At 41.3% G+C, this 18,662-nt stretch overlaps 1 protein-coding gene across 2 annotated transcripts in view; it reads right to left on the bottom strand.

Annotated features, from left to right (window-relative positions):
- NR3C1 (nuclear receptor subfamily 3 group C member 1) overlaps positions 1 to 16,644 on the bottom strand; it is a 166,624-nt gene extending 149,980 nt beyond the window's left edge. Inside the window, exons 1-2 of one of the 2 annotated variants that reach the window (XM_032769191.2) lie at positions 16,490 to 16,644; positions 12,731 to 13,901 (exon numbers count right to left, since the gene is read on the bottom strand). In XM_032769191.2, coding sequence (XP_032625082.1) covers positions 12,731 to 13,887 — 1,157 coding nt within the window. In that variant the 5' untranslated portion in view covers positions 13,888 to 13,901; positions 16,490 to 16,644. Of the gene's footprint in view, positions 1 to 12,730; positions 13,902 to 16,273 lie in introns of both variants that reach the window. The other variant, XM_032769190.2, reaches the window with a different exon arrangement.
- Between the last annotated feature and the right edge of the window lie 2,018 nt (positions 16,645 to 18,662).

The following is an 18,662-nucleotide window of genomic DNA, read 5'->3' as shown; positions in this document are numbered from 1 at the left end:
AAAGTAGCTTTCACATCTTGGTGACCAAATGAACTTTTACATTTTTAAATTCCGCTTCTGATCATAAAACAAATTGAAAGTTAAGCTTTTACAAGGGATGTTTTCTTATGAGACACAGCAATTGCTAAATAGTTAAGACAGAAACAGTGAGAAGGCTTATCCAAAACCCTTGGAGATTAAGTTCCTGTTACACATTTATATTTTTCTTGTTAAGGGTGCAACGGAAAGCATTATTTTTAACTGTTATGAATTTAGAGTTTGATCAATGAACAGTTATCCTATCCAGACAGTATTTTATTAGCTGTATCCAAACGAAGAATAACTAAAAGCATTTGTTTCTAAAAAGGTGTCTTGTTACCATTTGAAAAGTTGGAATCAAGAGCAATCTTTTAACAAGTTTGGAATTCAAAACTTGGGTCAGGATTCAGAGTTCTGTTTAAACTGACATGCTCACTAAGAAAGGGGACAGGCTCTTTTCTTTCCTTCCTCGTGTAATTGACTTCTGCTTTTACTAGAAGACATGAGCTATCTAAATAATTTATAGCATCACAAGAGGTTTAATTTTTCTTCAAGACAGACTCATATGTAACAATATGCACAAGACATTAGCCAAAAATGCTTTCATTGAAAAAGTATATTTAAACCATCGCCAGCCATTCCGTGTGGTGTTTTTCTTGACACAAATATAACTGAAGTATACTGCACTAAAAGGAAAAAGGGTGAAGAACTTAGCCAAAGAGCACAAGAACCATACAATTTTTACTTTAATCTTCATCAGGGATGCTCCACTGGTGTTATTTCTCTGAAAAGGGATTCAATAGACTAAAAATAAATCTAAGCAGAGACAAAACTGTCAGAGAGTGATTTTGCCCTAAAAGAGAAATACTAAAAAAAAAAAAAAACACTCTGTGCTGTAGCACTCCAGGTTAAGTGAGAAACAAAAGAGATGACGACTAGCTATTCTCAAATTTGTAGTTTTCTTTTTCGTTATGTAGAAGAGATGTTAGTTTATTCTCCCCTCATTAGCTTTAATTTACCGGTTCCTTTCAAATTAATCCCTGAAACCACTAAGGATATGTTTACACTACCGCAATAAATTGACCTACACTATGCAACTCCAGCTACATGAATAACATAACCAGAGTCAACGTATCTTAGGTCTAGTTACCGCAGGGTCTAGATTTTCTCCCGTTGACTTACCTTACTCTTCTCGTTAGGGACAGAGTACTGGGGTCAACTGGAGAGCGATCTGCAGTCAATTTGGCAGGTCTTTACTAGACCCACTAAGTCAACCGCCGGTAGCTCGATCACAGAACATCGATCCTTGCGGTAGTGTAGATTTGCCCTAACTTTAAAAAACAGACCACATATTCATTCCCTTCTCTAAAAGAGTTATCCTACGCCACCATTAATTTAAAATAGTAGCCAATAAAGGAAGTAGTGCTACTTTTCCATATTTTTAATCTTCTACCATTGGGGGCATTATCTTGTGCTCTACCCTCCCTTGCTTAAAACCTTAATAAAGAGCTATAGTTATAAATGCTGCACATCAGGGACACACTGTTCTGTAGCTGGAGCTAAAGAAATAGTAATACACAAGCATCAAAAGGAACAGTAACACCTGTTGTATTCAAGGCAAGTGTCAGACAAAAATATAAACAGATATATTTTAGATTACTTACAGGGCTTAACTACAGTTTGAGTAAATTCCCTTCTGATTCCTGAGGCTGCCAAACACATCATTTGGCCCCTAGTATAAGTCACAGCATCTTTAATACTGCTCTAACTTGCACCCAGCTCCAGTGCTCTGGAAGCTAGGGATCACCAAAGTGCAACTTTTTCTAGCCACAGACCCTGCACCAGGTGCACTGACATATCCCCTATGTCAGAAGTACCAGGAGAAGGTGCTGCTGAGACAGGTATGCCAGCTTTATGACACACAGGGATTCCCCAGGAAGATTCAGATAGTCTGTGCAGAGGGGCCTATCACAAAGGAACCGTACTGGGGGCCAGGATCTGCAGCTTCCAAAACTCAGTGAAAGACACTTCAGAATATAAGTCCTACCCACTTTCAAAATAAAATACTGGTTAGCATGTTAATGGGTAATGCTTTATCAAAAGCCAGATTCCACCACCATTATGCACATTTGGTAATATCTTTCTTCTGACACCACTCTCAGAATAAGGTACTAGTCAACATGAATAAGAGTGGCAGACTCTGGCTCAAATTACTCAGGCATAAAATATATGAATGCTATGGGCTGAACTGATTCAAATTCATGTTTACTATATACAAATTAACAGCACATTCAGGTTTTTTTAACTAAGCAATATACCTTAAATTCTGCCTGTTACAAGTGGTGTGGTTTTATACTGCATAATATTAACCAACACCACCAAAACTAGTTTTAGGCCCTTGTTTGCATATGATTTATAAAATTCTTAAAAAGGGGGGGGGGGGAAGGGGAAGACAAATCAAAAGACAATCACTCTGCTCATTTTCTGAATAAGAGTGGAAGTCAAAAGAAAACAGTATATTGAATACTATTTTATTTATTATTAAATTAAGTGGCATGGTGCCAGGTGAGGCACATTTGAAAAACTTCCCTGGACTTCTAGATGTTTTCCCATAAGAGAATGTAAAAAAGGACTTTATAAGTCATACAAAAGTGATTATTTAAGAATTTTAGATGTGATCTTTTTAATTCTGCTGCAAATAGCACTAAGCAATTGACAACTTATTTTTGGTTACTTTTAAGTAAAGGTAAATAAATCAGTGATCTTAGAAATCCACACATTATCTGAAGGGTACACTTGAAAAATTATAGGAAAAGTAGAGGTGGAAGCTTGTCTGCATCCATCAGACAATTAAATTGCACAATGTAAAAGGCAGCAACCTTTAATACATTAATTGCACACACACTTGTAACTGTTGCTTCACACAATTTCCTTTTTTGAAAAACTGTGTAAGTCAGGGATCAGCAACCTTCGGCATGTGGCCTGCCAGGGTAAGCCCCCTGATGGACTGGGCTGGTTTGTTCACCTGCCGTGTCCGCAGGTTCAGCCGACTGTGGCTCTCACTGGCTGCGGTTCGCCATTCCAGGCCAATAGGGGCTGCAGGAAGTGGGGTGGGCTGAGGGATGTGCTGGCCGCAGCTTCTCACAGCCCCCATTGGCCTGGAACAGCGAACCATGGCCAGTGGAAGCCGCAATCGGCCGAACCTGCGGACACTGCAGGTAAACAAACCGACCCGACCCCCCAAGGGGCTTACCCTCGCAGGCCGCAGGTTGCAGATCCCTTGTATAAGTAAATAGAATTTGTTTAAATTGTAGTTTTATGGTTATCCCCAGCTGAAGAGTAAAACCAAACAGTAAAAGTTCCATTTACTATTTAAATACGGTTAAATTATAAACAACACAGCATGCAGAAAAATCAGATTGTTTAAACCTAATTTTAATTATAGAAAACAAACAGATCACTGTACTGGAACAACTCTACTATAACAACTCTAGTCAGGCCTTTACAGCTTTTCATACAACCCTATTCAGCCCTCCTCCTACTACAACTGAGTATTTCAAGCACAGGGAAACAAAAAAGGATTAAATCTTGCATAACTGATCATTTAATGTAAATACCCTAAATTTCATAATATTTTAAGTCATGTGCTATAAAAAATTCCTGATACAATCCCTTTTTGCCAAAAATGCCATAGTATTTTTAAAACTATAAATATAGTATTATTCCACCAAATTCACATAATCAAGACAAACACTGTAGTCCTAAATGCATTCTCCTACATTGCAATAAAATCTATTCTTTCAACAAGTTTAGTTCTGTATAAAAGGATACATTTCAACATGTGTGCCATAGAACCAACACACTGCAAATACAGTCATGTTATAAATTAGCTATATGCACTGAAGCAGCTAAATCAAAAGTGGGTTTAGGTTTAAAAAATGAGGTGGGGAAGGGTAATCTTTATCACCCATAAAGAATTAGCCAAAGGAACCTCAGAAGCAGGACTGTCATTCAAGTCTTTAAACTGTTTAATTTCTCCCCTAATCCTCCCACCCCATACTTTTAAAATTCATAAGTTTCTGTCCAACAACCCACTTTCATTTTTCATTCAAACATCCCAGAATCTATGAGGCTGCTGTCATCAATATCAGCACAAATTAGCTCTGACACAGTGGAGTCCACCTATGCCTTCTATGAGAAAATGGTGAGTTGTCCTTAGATCCTGTGGTGGAACACATTTTCCCCTATCAAGCATATCACTTTAAGGACTCTGATTTTTATACACTGCGGTTTATATAAATAGAATGTTGAAAACCCAGTGAGCCACCAAGTACTCAGTTAAAGATGTTTTTAGTTCTCTCTTTAGCACTAATTACCCTAAAAGCCCCTCACATATTGTGAGGCTGAATTTCCTGAAACAATTAGCTTTGAAGAGTCAGGCAGCTAGCAGCAGAACCTAGGCACCAAAAAGACAGACAGCAGCTGATGCGTGTAAGGGAGGAGGCAGCGAAAATTCATGTCAGAAGACTCACGAGAGATCAACATGAGAACGTGTCATTTAAAAAAAAAAAAATACAAGTTAACCCCCCCTTTTATTTTATTATTATTATTACCTGAAGTCAGGTGACTCATGCCTCTCCCAACTGTTCCTTCCTCTTGCCAATACTCATATGGGATTTTTTTTGTGTGTGTTTGTTTTTGGAGGCAACTCCTCGACTGCAACTGACCAGAGAAACTATGCCTAATGGGACATACATTTCAATTTTTTCCTTCATTTATGGTCTTTGGCCTCTTCTCGCCTTCCCCGTTAGTCATGATCCCCAGTGTCTTCTAGCACTGGAGAGATTAGCAGATCCAGGGCATAACAACAGAAGCACTACCAATGTCAGGACCAGCAAGGCTTGAAAAAGTGTACACAACTTTCTAGCTCCAGGCCTTCTAGACAGGATGAAACCCTAAACCACGCTATGTCCCACAGAGCCAAGTCTGCATCTGAGAGGAATCGCACAGTCATGTAGTGAATTTAAGTGTAACATTGTCAATGTAATGATTTTGGAAATTAACTTTTTTATTGGGCAGTATGAACTATACAAAGTATTTATTGATAGTTGTACAACAAGTTTCACTGTTATTTAGGGCATGTATTTGAGCCAATCACACATCACACAAATAAATTATTCAGTGAAGTTAAATGAAAAATATATTTAGTGAATATAATCACCCAACCATGCTTAATACAGAAAAAGGGGGGGGTGAAATCCAAGGGAAAATGTAAGCGATCAAGGTGTATCTTCTCAATTGCCTATATTCATTTCCTCTCTCTTTTCAACTAATTCCTCCACTTCAGCATGATTTCTGACTCTTCCTGCCCAACTAATAGCTACAGTTCATCTCTCTTTATGCTCACAATTTTCATAAGCAGCAGAGGAGTATAAGTGAGGAGAGATTAATAATACTGGGACTTTTCACCTTGGAAAAGAGACAACTAAGCGGGGAGATGATTGAGGTCTATAAAATCATGATGGGTGTGGAGAAAGTAAATAAGGAAGTGTTATTTACTCCTTCTTGTAACACAAGAACTAGGGGTCACCAAATTAAATTAATAGCCAGCAGGTTTAAAACAAATAAAAGGAAATACTTCTTCACATAATGCAGTCAACCCATGGAACTCTTTGCCAGGGGATGGTGTGAAGGCCAAGACTATAACAGGGTCCAAAAAAGAACTAGATAAATTCATGGAGGATAGGTCCATTAATGGCTGTTAGCCAGGATGGGCAGGAATGGTGTCCCTAAACTTTGTTTGCTGGAAGCTGGGAATGGACAATAGGAGATGGATGACTTGATGATTACCTGTTCTGTTCATTCCCTCTGACGCACCTGGCACTGGCCACTGTCAGAAGACAGAATACTGGACTAGATGGATCTTTGGTCTGCCCCAGTATGGCCATGCTTATGACTCGTCAGTTTTTCTGCTTCCGCAAGCTTCTGAACATCAGTAGTTGAAAAGCTGCTGTGCTACAGCTTGGAAAGCTTTGAGGAGCAGCAGAAGCAAAGGAGCACACTGTCTGCAGGCTTAGGAATACAGTACTGCATCAGTTACACCCAGTTCTCTTTTGGAAGGCTATTTTCATAACCATAAGGTCTAGAATTTTCTTAAAGTTTAGATTCTGCAGAAAACTGACAGCATTCACCTTCTAAAGCTTTATACTCTACATGGGCAAATGGACTTTTCCAAGTCCTGATTACCACTGATCCCCCTGTAAGACAATATGCTAAGAGGCTGAAATATTTTTAAAATTGCCTTACCCCAATTCAAGACTTCAACCCTAGGGACCAAGTCAGAATCAAGTGTTTTCATTAAACGCTTAAATACCATTTGACCAAAAAACATATATGTTTAATCAATACTTAACAGATTAACTGTGCTAAAAACAAAGAGGATGTGTCTACACAAGACCCTGTGCCAGCATAACCCTCTAGTGTACATGCAGTATACATCAACAGAAGGTGTTTGTCTAACGGTGTAGGAACACCACCTCTCCAAATTACGTTAACTATGCCAACAGAATCACTATTCTGTCAGCATATCTGCAGCTACATTGGGGTTTTTGTCAGCACAGCTACGTCAGTAGGGTCGTGTAGTCTTTTCACATCCCTGACTGATGAAGATGCTGATATAAGTTTTAAGAATAAACCAAACCATAGACTAAAATACTGACAAAGCACTTTTTTGGAACACAAGTTTAGCTATTTTCCTCCTTCACCCCATCAATATAGTAAGTACAGTCAAAATCCCAACCTTGACCTAAAGGAACCAGTTCCTCTAGAAATAAGGAGAGTAAAGGCTTCTTGGCAACTAGTTCTTCATTTCTGTGATAGGTGAGCAGACTCACTATTTTTTTTTTTTTTTTTTAACCTTTGGCAAGTCTTGTCTTTAAAGTATCAATTTTTAAACCAGCAAAAGCTTGGCCTACACATCTATGTCAACACTTAACAGAATTTCTATTATTTTAACAGTACTGCACCTAAAACTCATTAGAGAGTAAAGGACAAAAAACAAGACAGTGAAACAGTCCCATTTTCAATTGAATAAACAAAACAAAAACACAATAAAGAACATATTTCTGGGACTGGATTCACAATTTTAGTAGTCTATTTAAAATCACAGTAAGAAGGCATTCTACCCTCACCTCCTCCTCAGACAACATTTGGAGACTTAAGGTTTATTGACAAAAATCCAGCTACTGGTTTCAAAAGTTCTTTTTCCTTTCTCTGTCTTAATTCATTTGGAGGGAAATTCACCATCTCAAAGTATGCAGAAGGAAAGAGTTAATGACAGGTAATGAAGTCCTGTGGGAAGTGGGAATGTCAGCACTTTTAAATAAACCATTTGTCATTTGAACAATGATGAATTACCAGTTTTGTTCTAAAGATGGTACTGGTCAAAGCTAATGTCTGGCTACAACCCTACAGATTCTTATCTGGCAGGGTGGATTAAAACAAATCGATAATTTAAAAAAATAAAATTGGATTTCTTATTAAATTAAATATAGATCAACTTAACAACTATTTAAAATTAAATTTCAAAGCGACAACCTATATTAAGGCCTACATCTACTCAAATCATTTAAAATAAGTACAAAAAATATTAAGGAGTAGGTTTGCTGCCAAATTTTAAAGAAAGTCAGACCACTGAACTGGAACCAGAGTTTGCTGAAGTGCTAAATCAGTTTTTGACCACAGTAGCCTCTTCTGCAGGTCCAGAGAGATTATTCAGTTTAATTAGCTAGTTCGATTCAATGACCAGTTCATGCAAAGTTAAAAAACTAACTGGGAGTTGAAAAAGCAGAAAACTTGTTTTCCTCTTAAAACTAGGTGCGAGAGGATGAGATCTACCAGTTTTAAAATCCTGAAGAACATGGTGATCAGAAACAATCAGTTCAGGTCACGAACTACAGATGATACTTTGTTTAATAAACCAGGTTGTTTTAAATGCATGTTAAGCTTTTTTTCTTATGTATGTATAAACACTTTTAAGGTAGTTTTATTTAATAAAAAAATTAAAATGCCACTTTAGGGCATTTTTAATTGAACTTGAATTTACATCCAAATTAGCTTCTGTGATAGATGTGCATCCTTCTGGTTAGCAAAAAGCAGGGTGGATAAAAATGATTTAAATAAATAAATAAATATTTTTTTTTTAATTTAAATCTGATTTTTTGATAAAATGTTTTTTGAGGAAAATACCTACCTAAACATAGTTTTAATTAAGACACATTATAGCTCAAAGATATCTCATCATGGAATATGGATGATAAATTCTAATTCTATCGTATGAGACAATATATTCATGTAATATTTAAGAAAAGTTTTGTAAATGAGTTCCAATAGTTCATGCATTAGGGATCCAAACTTATGGGGTTCCAGGGTCTTCTGTATAGATTACTTAGGCCAGGTCTACACTGCGACTTTAAATCGGTTTAATGGCCGATATACCGATTTAACGCTGTATCCGTTCACACGACGTCGTCATTAATATCGAGTTAAACGGCTTCCTTAAATCGATTTCGGAACTCTCCCAGATCGAGTAGGAGAGCGCTAAATTCGAAGTGAATAATCGGATTAGGGTTTCGGTGGACGAATCGACAGTTATTGGCCTCATAAGGTATCCAAGTGCCACTGACCGCTCTGGTCCGCATCCGACTGCGGGATGCGAGTGCTGGTAAACAGGAAAAGCCGAGACCTTTGGAAATGACATTCCTCTTTCCAGTGTCCGAGCTCTGATCAGCACGGGTGGCGATGCAGTTCAAATGCAAAGTAGCTCCTGCATTGAACCTTAACGGGAGATACATAGATCTGATCGTGTAAATGTGGAGACAAATCTGTTTTATAAGAGCCTCCCGTTTAAAAAAAGAAACAGGAAATGCCAACGCGTTTGAAAAATAAACTCCAGGAATACACAGCGTGCGTGACAATCCGTAACGGGAAAGCCAGAGACTCAAACGGATGTTCATGAGGGGAGGGAGGGGGTAATTGAGGAACACGGCACCAGTCCACAGCAGTCTCTGAAAACATTGTGGCATTCTTGGCTGAGCGCCATGTCCTGTAGCTTAGATAACACGGTGTCTTGTGTGTTCACGGAACAGTCGTCAGTCCTCGTTCCCCCGCACCACATGTGAAAGAGATAAAATAAATAATTCCCTTGAGTACATGTAATTGTCCACCGCTCTGTGTATGAATGCTCTGCAGAGAGTACGCGTAGGTGTTGACAACGTCCAGGATACATTTGTGCTACTCAGGTCCATGATCGCCTGCACTCCACTAATGCCCCGCTTTGCTCAATGCCACTCCGAGCGAAAACGCCGCCAAGGGCCTGTCTCTCGCCCTTCAAACACGCGACGGAGTAGGCTGTACCCAGTCACCACCCGGGGCAATGTTTTCTGCGCACATGCAGCCCTCGCCCTACCGCTCTCAACCCGGAAAGGGGAACCTATTGGGACAAGCTGAGGACAGCTACTCACAGTCACAACCCAGACTAACTCGACATCAGACCATGGTAAGCTTTGGACATGGACAAAATACTCTACCTCGTGATCCCACTGTGGACGCGCTAAACCGATTTTATTAGATCTGTTTTGTAATATCGGTTTAAGCTAATTCGAAATAATCGTGCAGTGTAGACGTACCCTTAGGTTAATCTTTCTATCTACCCAATGGGATTCAGTGCTCAGTCTACAAGATACTATCAGAGATGCTTAATTTTGCAGTTCTCAAACTGTGGATTTGTGACTCCAGAGATAACAGCAAAAATGTTTTTAAATAAATCAATAAATAATATATAGAGGTGAGAAACAACAGACCTCAACTCTATTATCCCTCTGCAAATCTGTGTACACAGAGGCAGTCCCCTGCCCCTCTCTAAAAGTGCGAAGTTTCAAAACAAGTTCAATGAATAGAAGATTGTTGGGGGCAGAATAGATCCGGACAAGGAGAAGAAGTCTGGAGATAAATGTGAGAAGGGAGGGACAAGCAGGAGAAACAGAAGTGAAATTGTTTGAGCAGCATACTCAAGAAGTCTTGAGGTCTTTCTGAGAGTAGCCTTCATTGATTTGAGGTCTACCATACCATTCTCTCACTAGAAGGGAAAATCTATAATGGCAGCAGGCCGGAAAAGAGCCCAGTTTGGGAATATTTTAACGAAGTTCCTCTACCTGTGGGTAAGAGAGGCATGCGTGCAAAATGCAAACAGTGCAACAAAGAAATGCAAGGTCTGGTTGCCCGAATGAAACAACATAATGAGAAGTGTTCCTTCTCAGGAGGAATCTGCGTTGAAGATGATGAAAGGAACATGTCTGAACATGCAGGATCTTCAGGTTGGTAACAACCAACAAGAATGCACTTTTATGTAGAAATCCATGATTAAAGCAAGTCTTCCTGACTAGCGATATAAATCAAAATCCACCATAACAAAAAGCACCACCAAATCTATTGTAAAGGCTATATTTAGTTGCAATCATCATATTTTAACGGTTGTCAACTAACGAGAATCAATCTCTCTTTAGGCAAATAAGTAGAAAGTACAAATGCAAAACCCAATTAAAATCAGCGATTTCAATCACTTTGATTTAACTCAATCTACCTTGCCTTCCATTATGGGCCCCATCCTTCAAGGGGCTCCACTGGACCCTTGTATGGAGTTTGATTTGTGAAATACAGTATTTCCCAATGGAAAATTTTAAACACATTGCTCAAGTCTGTCTCACAGTAGCAGAAGCAACAAATATGAAATGCTGCTCTTTTTAGTTAATTTGGACTAGATACATTATACACACAAATTGCTAGAAAAGAATGCTAAAAATATAATACTAAAAAGTGACAAATATACATCCAACTAATGTATTTCTCATAAACATATATAAATGTGAACTATTCATAACAACCAAACTGTAGTCATCCTTAACTTCACCCTGTAATACAACAGTGAAAACAAGAAAAAAATCCACTAACAATGCAGGAAAAAACCTTATAAGGGTGGTCTGACAACTACATAGCATTAACTTATAGATTATTATTTCCAAGTGGATCTTTACAGTGGGATTTTTCTACACTTGTCTACTGAAGTTAAAATCCCAAATTTGAAAGCTTTGTTTTTTCTTATTCAATTACATATTGGTTTTATAATGGTCACCATAAAATGCAACACATGATTATTTTTAACGTGCAAGGAAATTAGAACAGTCTCAAGGGCTACTACCACAAAATACTTTTAATTAACTTATCAAAAGGAATAATACAAGGACTCTAAATATTCAAAGAGCAGTGTTTCCATTCTGGTATAATTCTAGTAGCTTTCTCTGAAATTTCCCAGGTTCTTTACAAATTGCTGTAAAACTCTTACAAAGGAAAAGACATTTATGATTTTAAAAGATATAATATTGCCAAGGAATTCCAGGAACAAAGTTGGTAAAAAGGTCACTTCCTGAAGCATCAACTACACATACTTGAAAAAACAAAAAAACTACTACAAGCAAATTATGTCTCTTTTCAATGTGAATGGAAAAGATGCAACTTACTGTACACCAGTAAGATCTCCAGCCACTAACTTGTAACTAGCAGAAAATGAATACACAGTATTAAAATCAAAAATCCCCCCCAAAAATGATAAATATGGTTTTCTTCATAAAAAGTTTTTATGCATAAAGCCAATAGTTGTAGATTTCTAAAACAGACTACACAAAAACTCAGTGAAAGCTGACAATTCATTGAGACAGACATATTAAACAAATGTTCCTATGAATGTATACTGTATAAGAAATAAAGAACTATTGAAGCCATACTACTTAAAAATAAGTGTCCCTAAAGTTAGGTCAAGCACCTACTGTAGTGTAAATGGGTAAGTAGGAAATGGATGGCTGGTCACTGAAAAAGTTTGGGAAAAAGTTGGTACTACAATATGTCTCTCATCGAGGAGTGGAAAATGTTATTTCCCAGCCATTAGAGACTTTAATTCAGGAATACATATACTTTTTTAAAATGGCCACCCCAAATAACTTTTGGAATGTTAGTATCAATTTTAACAAAATGGTTTTTATTTGTGAATCAAAATGTTCCTATGATTCAGTTCCACAGTTAAATTTTGCAAACCTGGATTCCCAGATGCAGCTGAATCTTACTGCAATACCCTTATATTTTATATGTTGCTATTAAACAAACAACTGCTATAGATTTCATACTTTGTTGTCCTGTGTACTGTAAATACACCACCAAGATAAACCTAGTTCGATTTAAAATCTAACTCTACAAACTTTCCCAACAAGCAAATTATTTGGTGCTGAACAAAAAAAAGAGGATATAATTATTAAATCCCTAATTCCTGAAAGTACAATGGCTTTTGCATATGCTTACAAATTGGTCTGAATCATTTTGTGTAGCAGATCTCTATTGAGTCTTCATTTTCCCCCCTTAAGTAATCTATCTTGTAGTGTGCTTTATAAACAGGATGCGAGTAATTTTCTTGCACCCATCGATGAACAAATAAAATCACTTTTCTTCTATACTGCGTATGAGAAATGAAGTCTGCTATGAAAACCATGGGTTACAAATGAGAGAGAAAAGATGACGAACTTTAAAAAAAATCAGCACATATAAATTACAATGCTGAATAGCTATATTTCTAATATTTTAATAAAATTAGAAATAAAACTTCTCTTACCTCAAATAGCCATTAGAGAAAACAGGTCTGCCAGAAAAGTTCAGAGTTCCCAAAGGGGTCATATTGTCATCCCCAGACCCCTGGCACCTATTCCAATTTTCTGAACTAGCAGGAAGAGACGGAATGACATTAAAAACTGGTTTCTGGTCCTGCTGTTGAGAGACAGATGCGGTATTCAAGTCATAATGATACAACTGTCCTCCAGAAGTACTGACACCATGGACAGAAATGGCAGACATTTTATTACCCATTAGGTTAGACCCAGAAAAATTAGCTTGACAATAAACTGGGCCCATTTTCTCTTGTTTTATTACCCCAGGGGTGCAGAGTTCAATGAAGTCTTCCTTTTCTTTCTTCACTTGAGGCATCTGCATTTTGGGGCTGGGTAAAAGATCTCCACGCTCATTAATTTTAGGCTTAGTGTCTGGTAAAATGGGAGGCTTGCAATCTTCACTTGCATTTCCTTCCAGGAGAAATGCCTCGTCCGCAGTCATAGGAGACAACAAGTCCCCTTCATCTAGCAATGGGTCCAGCCTCCATGGGCTCCCATTTGGTTCCTTACCTGGCGACACTGGTGGCAATTCTAAATCCTGCAGAATATCAAAGGTGCTTTGGTCTTCAGAAAACAACTTCAAGTTGCCACCATTAGTGCCAGTCTGGCCTAAAGGGAGACTGTTGTTAGCCATAATCGGGAAATCCTGCTCAAGGGGCACCCCAACAGATACTGTCCCCTTTGAGCCCTCTGCCAGGCTTGTGGACTTGTTCAAGCTTGCAATGCTTTCTTCCAAGAGCCTGAAGTCTGTTTCCCCAGAAGAGATGCCACTTTGGCCCTGCTGTGGAAATCCAAGTTCGTTTCCCATCACTTTTGACTCTGTCTCCCCCATATAGAGTCCCATTGAGAGCAACACTGCCTTGGAAAGATCCGGCTGAGGCGCATTGCTCACTAGACCTTTTGAAAAGTCACCCAAAACAGGCTGCTGTCTAGAATCCGACTGAGAAGACGCAGGCAGGGGAGATGTAGATGCAGGAGCCCTGACAGTAGCTCCACCCCTGAAGGTTGAATGAAAGTCCATCACAGTCCTTCCTCTGTCACTGAAGTGCACATTTTTCCCCGCTTCCTCCCCATCCGAGGGGCTTAGTGATTCTTTGGGGTCCATTATTTTAACACTGGCTATTAAAAGAAGAAAGATATTTGTGCAGTTAGCACAGTAGTAAATGTTTTCACAACACAAGAAACCCAGATTAGCAGCATGGTGAACCTAGTTTAGCCACAGCAGATAGGCTTGTGTAAAATCAAACATTTCTTGCTGTCAATGAACAAATTTGACTCCTGGTAACTATAATGTTGACTATATTTAAAAGCTTTTCTGAACTCTGGTTCTGTGATAATAGCAAGCAAACTGACTTTGCTCCCTCCCTCAAGATTAATTTTTCATAATTCCACCTATCTCAGCTATTCATCTGTCCAATTGAAGGAATATCAGATTAATAAGGTCTTTAAGTTACAATTGCTTATGTTTGTTTTTTTAAAACCCTAATTAGGTTTCAAATGCACTTTTTTTAGAAGAGAATATATTATTACAACATCCCTTCCCCTTTTTCTGGAGAGTTCAGATGCATCTGCTGGCATGGGTAAATCAATGTCAGAATTCTCCAACTGCTCCCTCACAAATTCCCCACTGCCTGACTAGACACACAACCCAATTGTTTTATTACCGTTCTCTGATCTACTACTGTAACCTTTCCACCAGAAAAATATATATATAAAAGATTGGAAGTTAGCAAACTTTCCATCAGATGATCACTGCTCCCAAAGAGTTCTCAAATGTAACCTATATATCCTGAAATCTGAACACAAAATGTAAGCTTGAAAAAAAAAAATACAACCCTCATTTCCTAATCTTCCAATAAACATCTAAAGGAAAAATAAAGTCTTATTTTGATTACATACAACACTACTATGTACATTTAAACCATGCATACTTCCTTCCTTAATATTTGTGCTTATGATTAGTTTCATTGCCATTCACTTAAGATGTTGAAATAATTAGCATATTATGTTCTCTTAAATTGTCCACAATAAACTTACATCCATCTTAATTTTAAACCCTCCTCACTTTGGGGCCCATACTGATCAGGAAAATAAGCCACCTTGCTACTGCTGTATGAAGCAGCCCACGCTTTCCGTACACAAAAAGTTCAGACTGCAATCAACAGTCAATAGGAGTGTGATATGTGCAAAAATATTTTCAAGTGTCAATTTAAGGCAACACGGACTAAAATGTAATTGTATGGATGAACCTTCCCCCTCTTCCCAGAAGTTCAAAAGCGTGAGCTCTCTTATTACCCAAATAAAGTTAACATAAAGCATTAAAATACGATTTAATATCGCACAGAAGAATCTTCTAGCTTCCCCACCGCTTGCAGGGTGTTTAGGTGAGAACATGTACGTACGTACGTACAAACACACAAATGCTGCCTACTGTATTTCCACGCCGCTTTCCTGACAGCTGCCACCGAACTCGAAACCAAAACAGCGAGTACAAAATCGAAACGAGTCCTTCAGTAACATCCTCTCTTTTAAAAGTTGTAAGCGACACTAAACTATTATTCGGTCATTTAAAGTAAACGCCACAACACAAACACAAACACAAAACACAAACGGGGGAAAAAAACAGGTTCTGGTGGTGGCGGGAGGGAAGCAGTGGAGGTGGAGGGAGCAGGAGAGAACTGGAGTTACTGCATTTGACAAGTTTGCAAAAATCCAATGTCACAAAGCAATAAACCGTCCAAAATAACCAGCAGGCCAAGAAAAAACTAGCTGCACGATTCGGTTTAAATGGGAGTGGAAGAGATTAAGGGGGAGGGGGTCTGCTAATATTTAGGCTCAGAGAAATGTGTCAAGACCTGTTGAGCTTTCTCCTGGCACGCCCACTTCTGCCAAATAACGCCAGCTATTGCTACAAAAGTCGCCGACTCGGGCACTTTCCAGCCCCTCTTAGCTCTTCCCTTTCTTTGCCCCCCAACCCCAAAAAAAGATCAAGCAAGCGGCCACGTTGGTTCGTCGGAAGGGAGTTCATCGATCCCGAGAACATCGGGCAATAAAATATACCAATAAAACCAAACAGGACGGAGGGGGCTCACCCCCCCCCCCAATCTTCAGGGAGAAAATAAACTGCGCACATACAAAGCCACCTGCGGTGTTCCAAACCTCTTCCCAAGAAGACTTTAAATCGGTATCTTGAAGGTGTTGAATCGGGCACGGGCTTACTCGTCCCACCTCCAGATTTAACGATGACGATTTAAGTAACGCGGCCCAAAGGAAAGGGACGGGTTCCCCGTCCCAGCCCAGCCCGGACTCTTGACAGACTGGGGGGGGGGGCGCTTGGCGGAGCTACCCGCCCCCCCGCCGGAGCACGCGACTCTCAACCGTTCCCAAAAAGTTTGCGGGGTCACCAAAACGGGAGGCCCTCCTCCCCCCGCTACTCCCCTTCCTCCCCGCGCGGGGCTCGAAGCCCCCTTCCCCCGTCAAACTCTCCTTACCTTGTCCTGGAGGGGGGGCGCTGGCGCCTCTAACCACCCACGTCCATGGCTCCCGCCGCCGCGGCGGCGGCCTGGGAGGAATAAACAAGTCGGCGTGCGGAAGGAGGATGCAGAGGGGCGAGCGGAGGGGGAGGAACAGCCGCCCCTATGAGCGGAGAGCCCGAAATCCCCCGGGGCCCGAGCAGCCCCGCACCCGAGTCTGCCCCCCCCCCTTACCCAGACACTCCTCCCGCCCTTGCCGCCGTCCTCAGCCGGCGCTAAGCCGCCTTCGCCCGCTCCCGTCTGCGCCTCACGCCCGGACGGACGGTCCCTCCTTGCCCCGGGCAGCCAGCGACTCTAGCGGTGCTCGGCCCCGCCACAAAATGGAGGACGGCGGCAGCCGCCTCCTCCCAGACGTGAGGCGGCGGGAGCGCACCGAGGCAGGGAAGCTGAGCTGCGCTGCGCTAGCTCACTGCTCGTAGGGCCCCGCGGGGCAGAGCCGGGGAAGGAGGCGGGAGAATGGTGCAACCTGTTAGCTGATGAGCAGCTCAACTGCGCCCGAGCCGCCCTCCCCTCTGCGCCGCTTTACTCCCTCGTCCCCCTTCCCGCCGCTACAAACTCTCCCCGCGAGCTGCTTTTGCCCGAGTTCCTTTCCGCTGCTTCCCTCGCCTCGCTCCCCTTCCGCTGCTGTCCCCTCCCCGCGCGGCCGAGGCGCCCCCCACCCCCAGCTCGCTGCCTGCTCTTGGGACTGGGCTCCGACCGAGCCCTCAGCGCTGGCTGTGCGGGGGCTGGCCTGGCAGGGGTAGGACAGCGCTGCTGCTGGGGGAGCGTGGCTAGGCAAGGCGGAGCTGGCCTTGCGCAGGGCTCGGCTCTCAGGGTTGGTCACTGGAGGGGAAGCCACCGCCGGCCCCGTTTCTTCCCCTTTCCACTTTATCGTTTCCTGGGCTAAGGAATGAGCACGGGGGGCAGCAGGGCTGCTCCCGGGTCTGCGCTGTGGAGATCCTCGCTCCTAGGGGAGGTTGCAGAGACTCCGTTTTTTTGCGGGGGGGAGGTGGGGAAGAACGTTGCAAGCGGCTTATATACCCCCCCCTTTTTGCATCGGGGGAGGCTGCCTCTTTCTCTCCCTGTTGCACTTGGAAAGGTTTTATATCTATGTCAGTTATTGTGTTTCCAGCATGCCTGCCACCAGGGTAGCTGTAGAGCCTTGCACAGATACAGAATTTGAATCCGCAAAAATGGTCCGCAGATTTGCAGGGCTGTAGGTATCTGAACATTAAAATCCCTCATCTGTGTTCCTCATTTTTCAGCTTCTTTGGGTAAGGTTAATCACTCCTTGTTCTTTCACCTATTCTCTCACACGCACCCCTTGTTGTGGCTGCCTTGTCCTCTGATCCTACCTCACCAGCTTTTCCACCACTGGTTCCATCCCTTCTCTTCCCCTCCCTCTCACTGTCCCTCAGACTTCTGTCCTCAGTCCCCTCCTCTTCTTCCTCCAGTCTTTCCCTGGGCAAACTCATCCATTCCTATGCTTTCAACTATAATCTCAATGCTAAGGGCAACCAAATCACGCTCTCTGTGTGTCACTACTTTCTCTCTGACATCTGGTCCTGGATGCTGCACCGTCATCAAACCTCTCCATTTAAACAGATTTTTCTGTTCAAGTTAATTTTTTTTTGTCTTCGGGACAGCTCCCACTTCTTCCTATTGGAGCTACCAGTCAAGCCTGTCCCCTGAAGCGGATTAACAGATCTTGCAGGGTCAGGGAAATCAGTGCTAGATGGTGGACAAATGCTGTTTCAACTGCAATATGTTTCTACCTTCAGTAGCACTAAAGAGCATTTCTTCAAAGTAGCAGCACTATCTCTGCTGCATGCTCTGGGCAGCATTGAAGACGAAGTCCAGAATAGGTCGTGTAATGGGGTATATTTGGGAACAAGTCTGGGATACTAAAACTTGAGCTGAAGAGAACAAGAGTCCAAATCTTGGAGGGGGTATGTATGGGGCATAAAACATGGAGGAGCAAGATAAAAAATGATGTGTGGAGGGAAGAGAGTGGTGAAGAGGGTGGAGAGAAAGGAGACTGGGGGAGACACTGAGGACCTGCCCCCTTGTAATCACAGTTTAGTCATTCTCATCAAGCAGGGTTGCTCCCTTCCTACTAGAAATGTCCCCACCCTTTACGGAATCATTCTCTCTCTTCTCTGGGATCCTACAGATGTCCCTTTGAGTTGGGGCTCTGAACAGTTGGGGGGAAGGGGGCAGACACCAGCTATAAAAGTTTCAGATGTTTGTTTGTTTCAAGTATAAAACATTTGACAGCCAACATTTGAATGTATCGATCAATGCAGGTAACTATAGAAGGACTTCTATAAACCACAAACGTCCTGTTACTGCATATACAGGACAGATT

Source organism: Chelonoidis abingdonii, chromosome 7 (assembly GCF_003597395.2).
Source record: "Chelonoidis abingdonii isolate Lonesome George chromosome 7, CheloAbing_2.0, whole genome shotgun sequence".
NCBI classification, from domain to species: domain Eukaryota; kingdom Metazoa; phylum Chordata; order Testudines; family Testudinidae; genus Chelonoidis; species Chelonoidis abingdonii.
The sequence above is the reverse complement of the archived record's forward strand: the minus strand, read 5'-3'. Positions and strand labels throughout refer to the sequence as shown.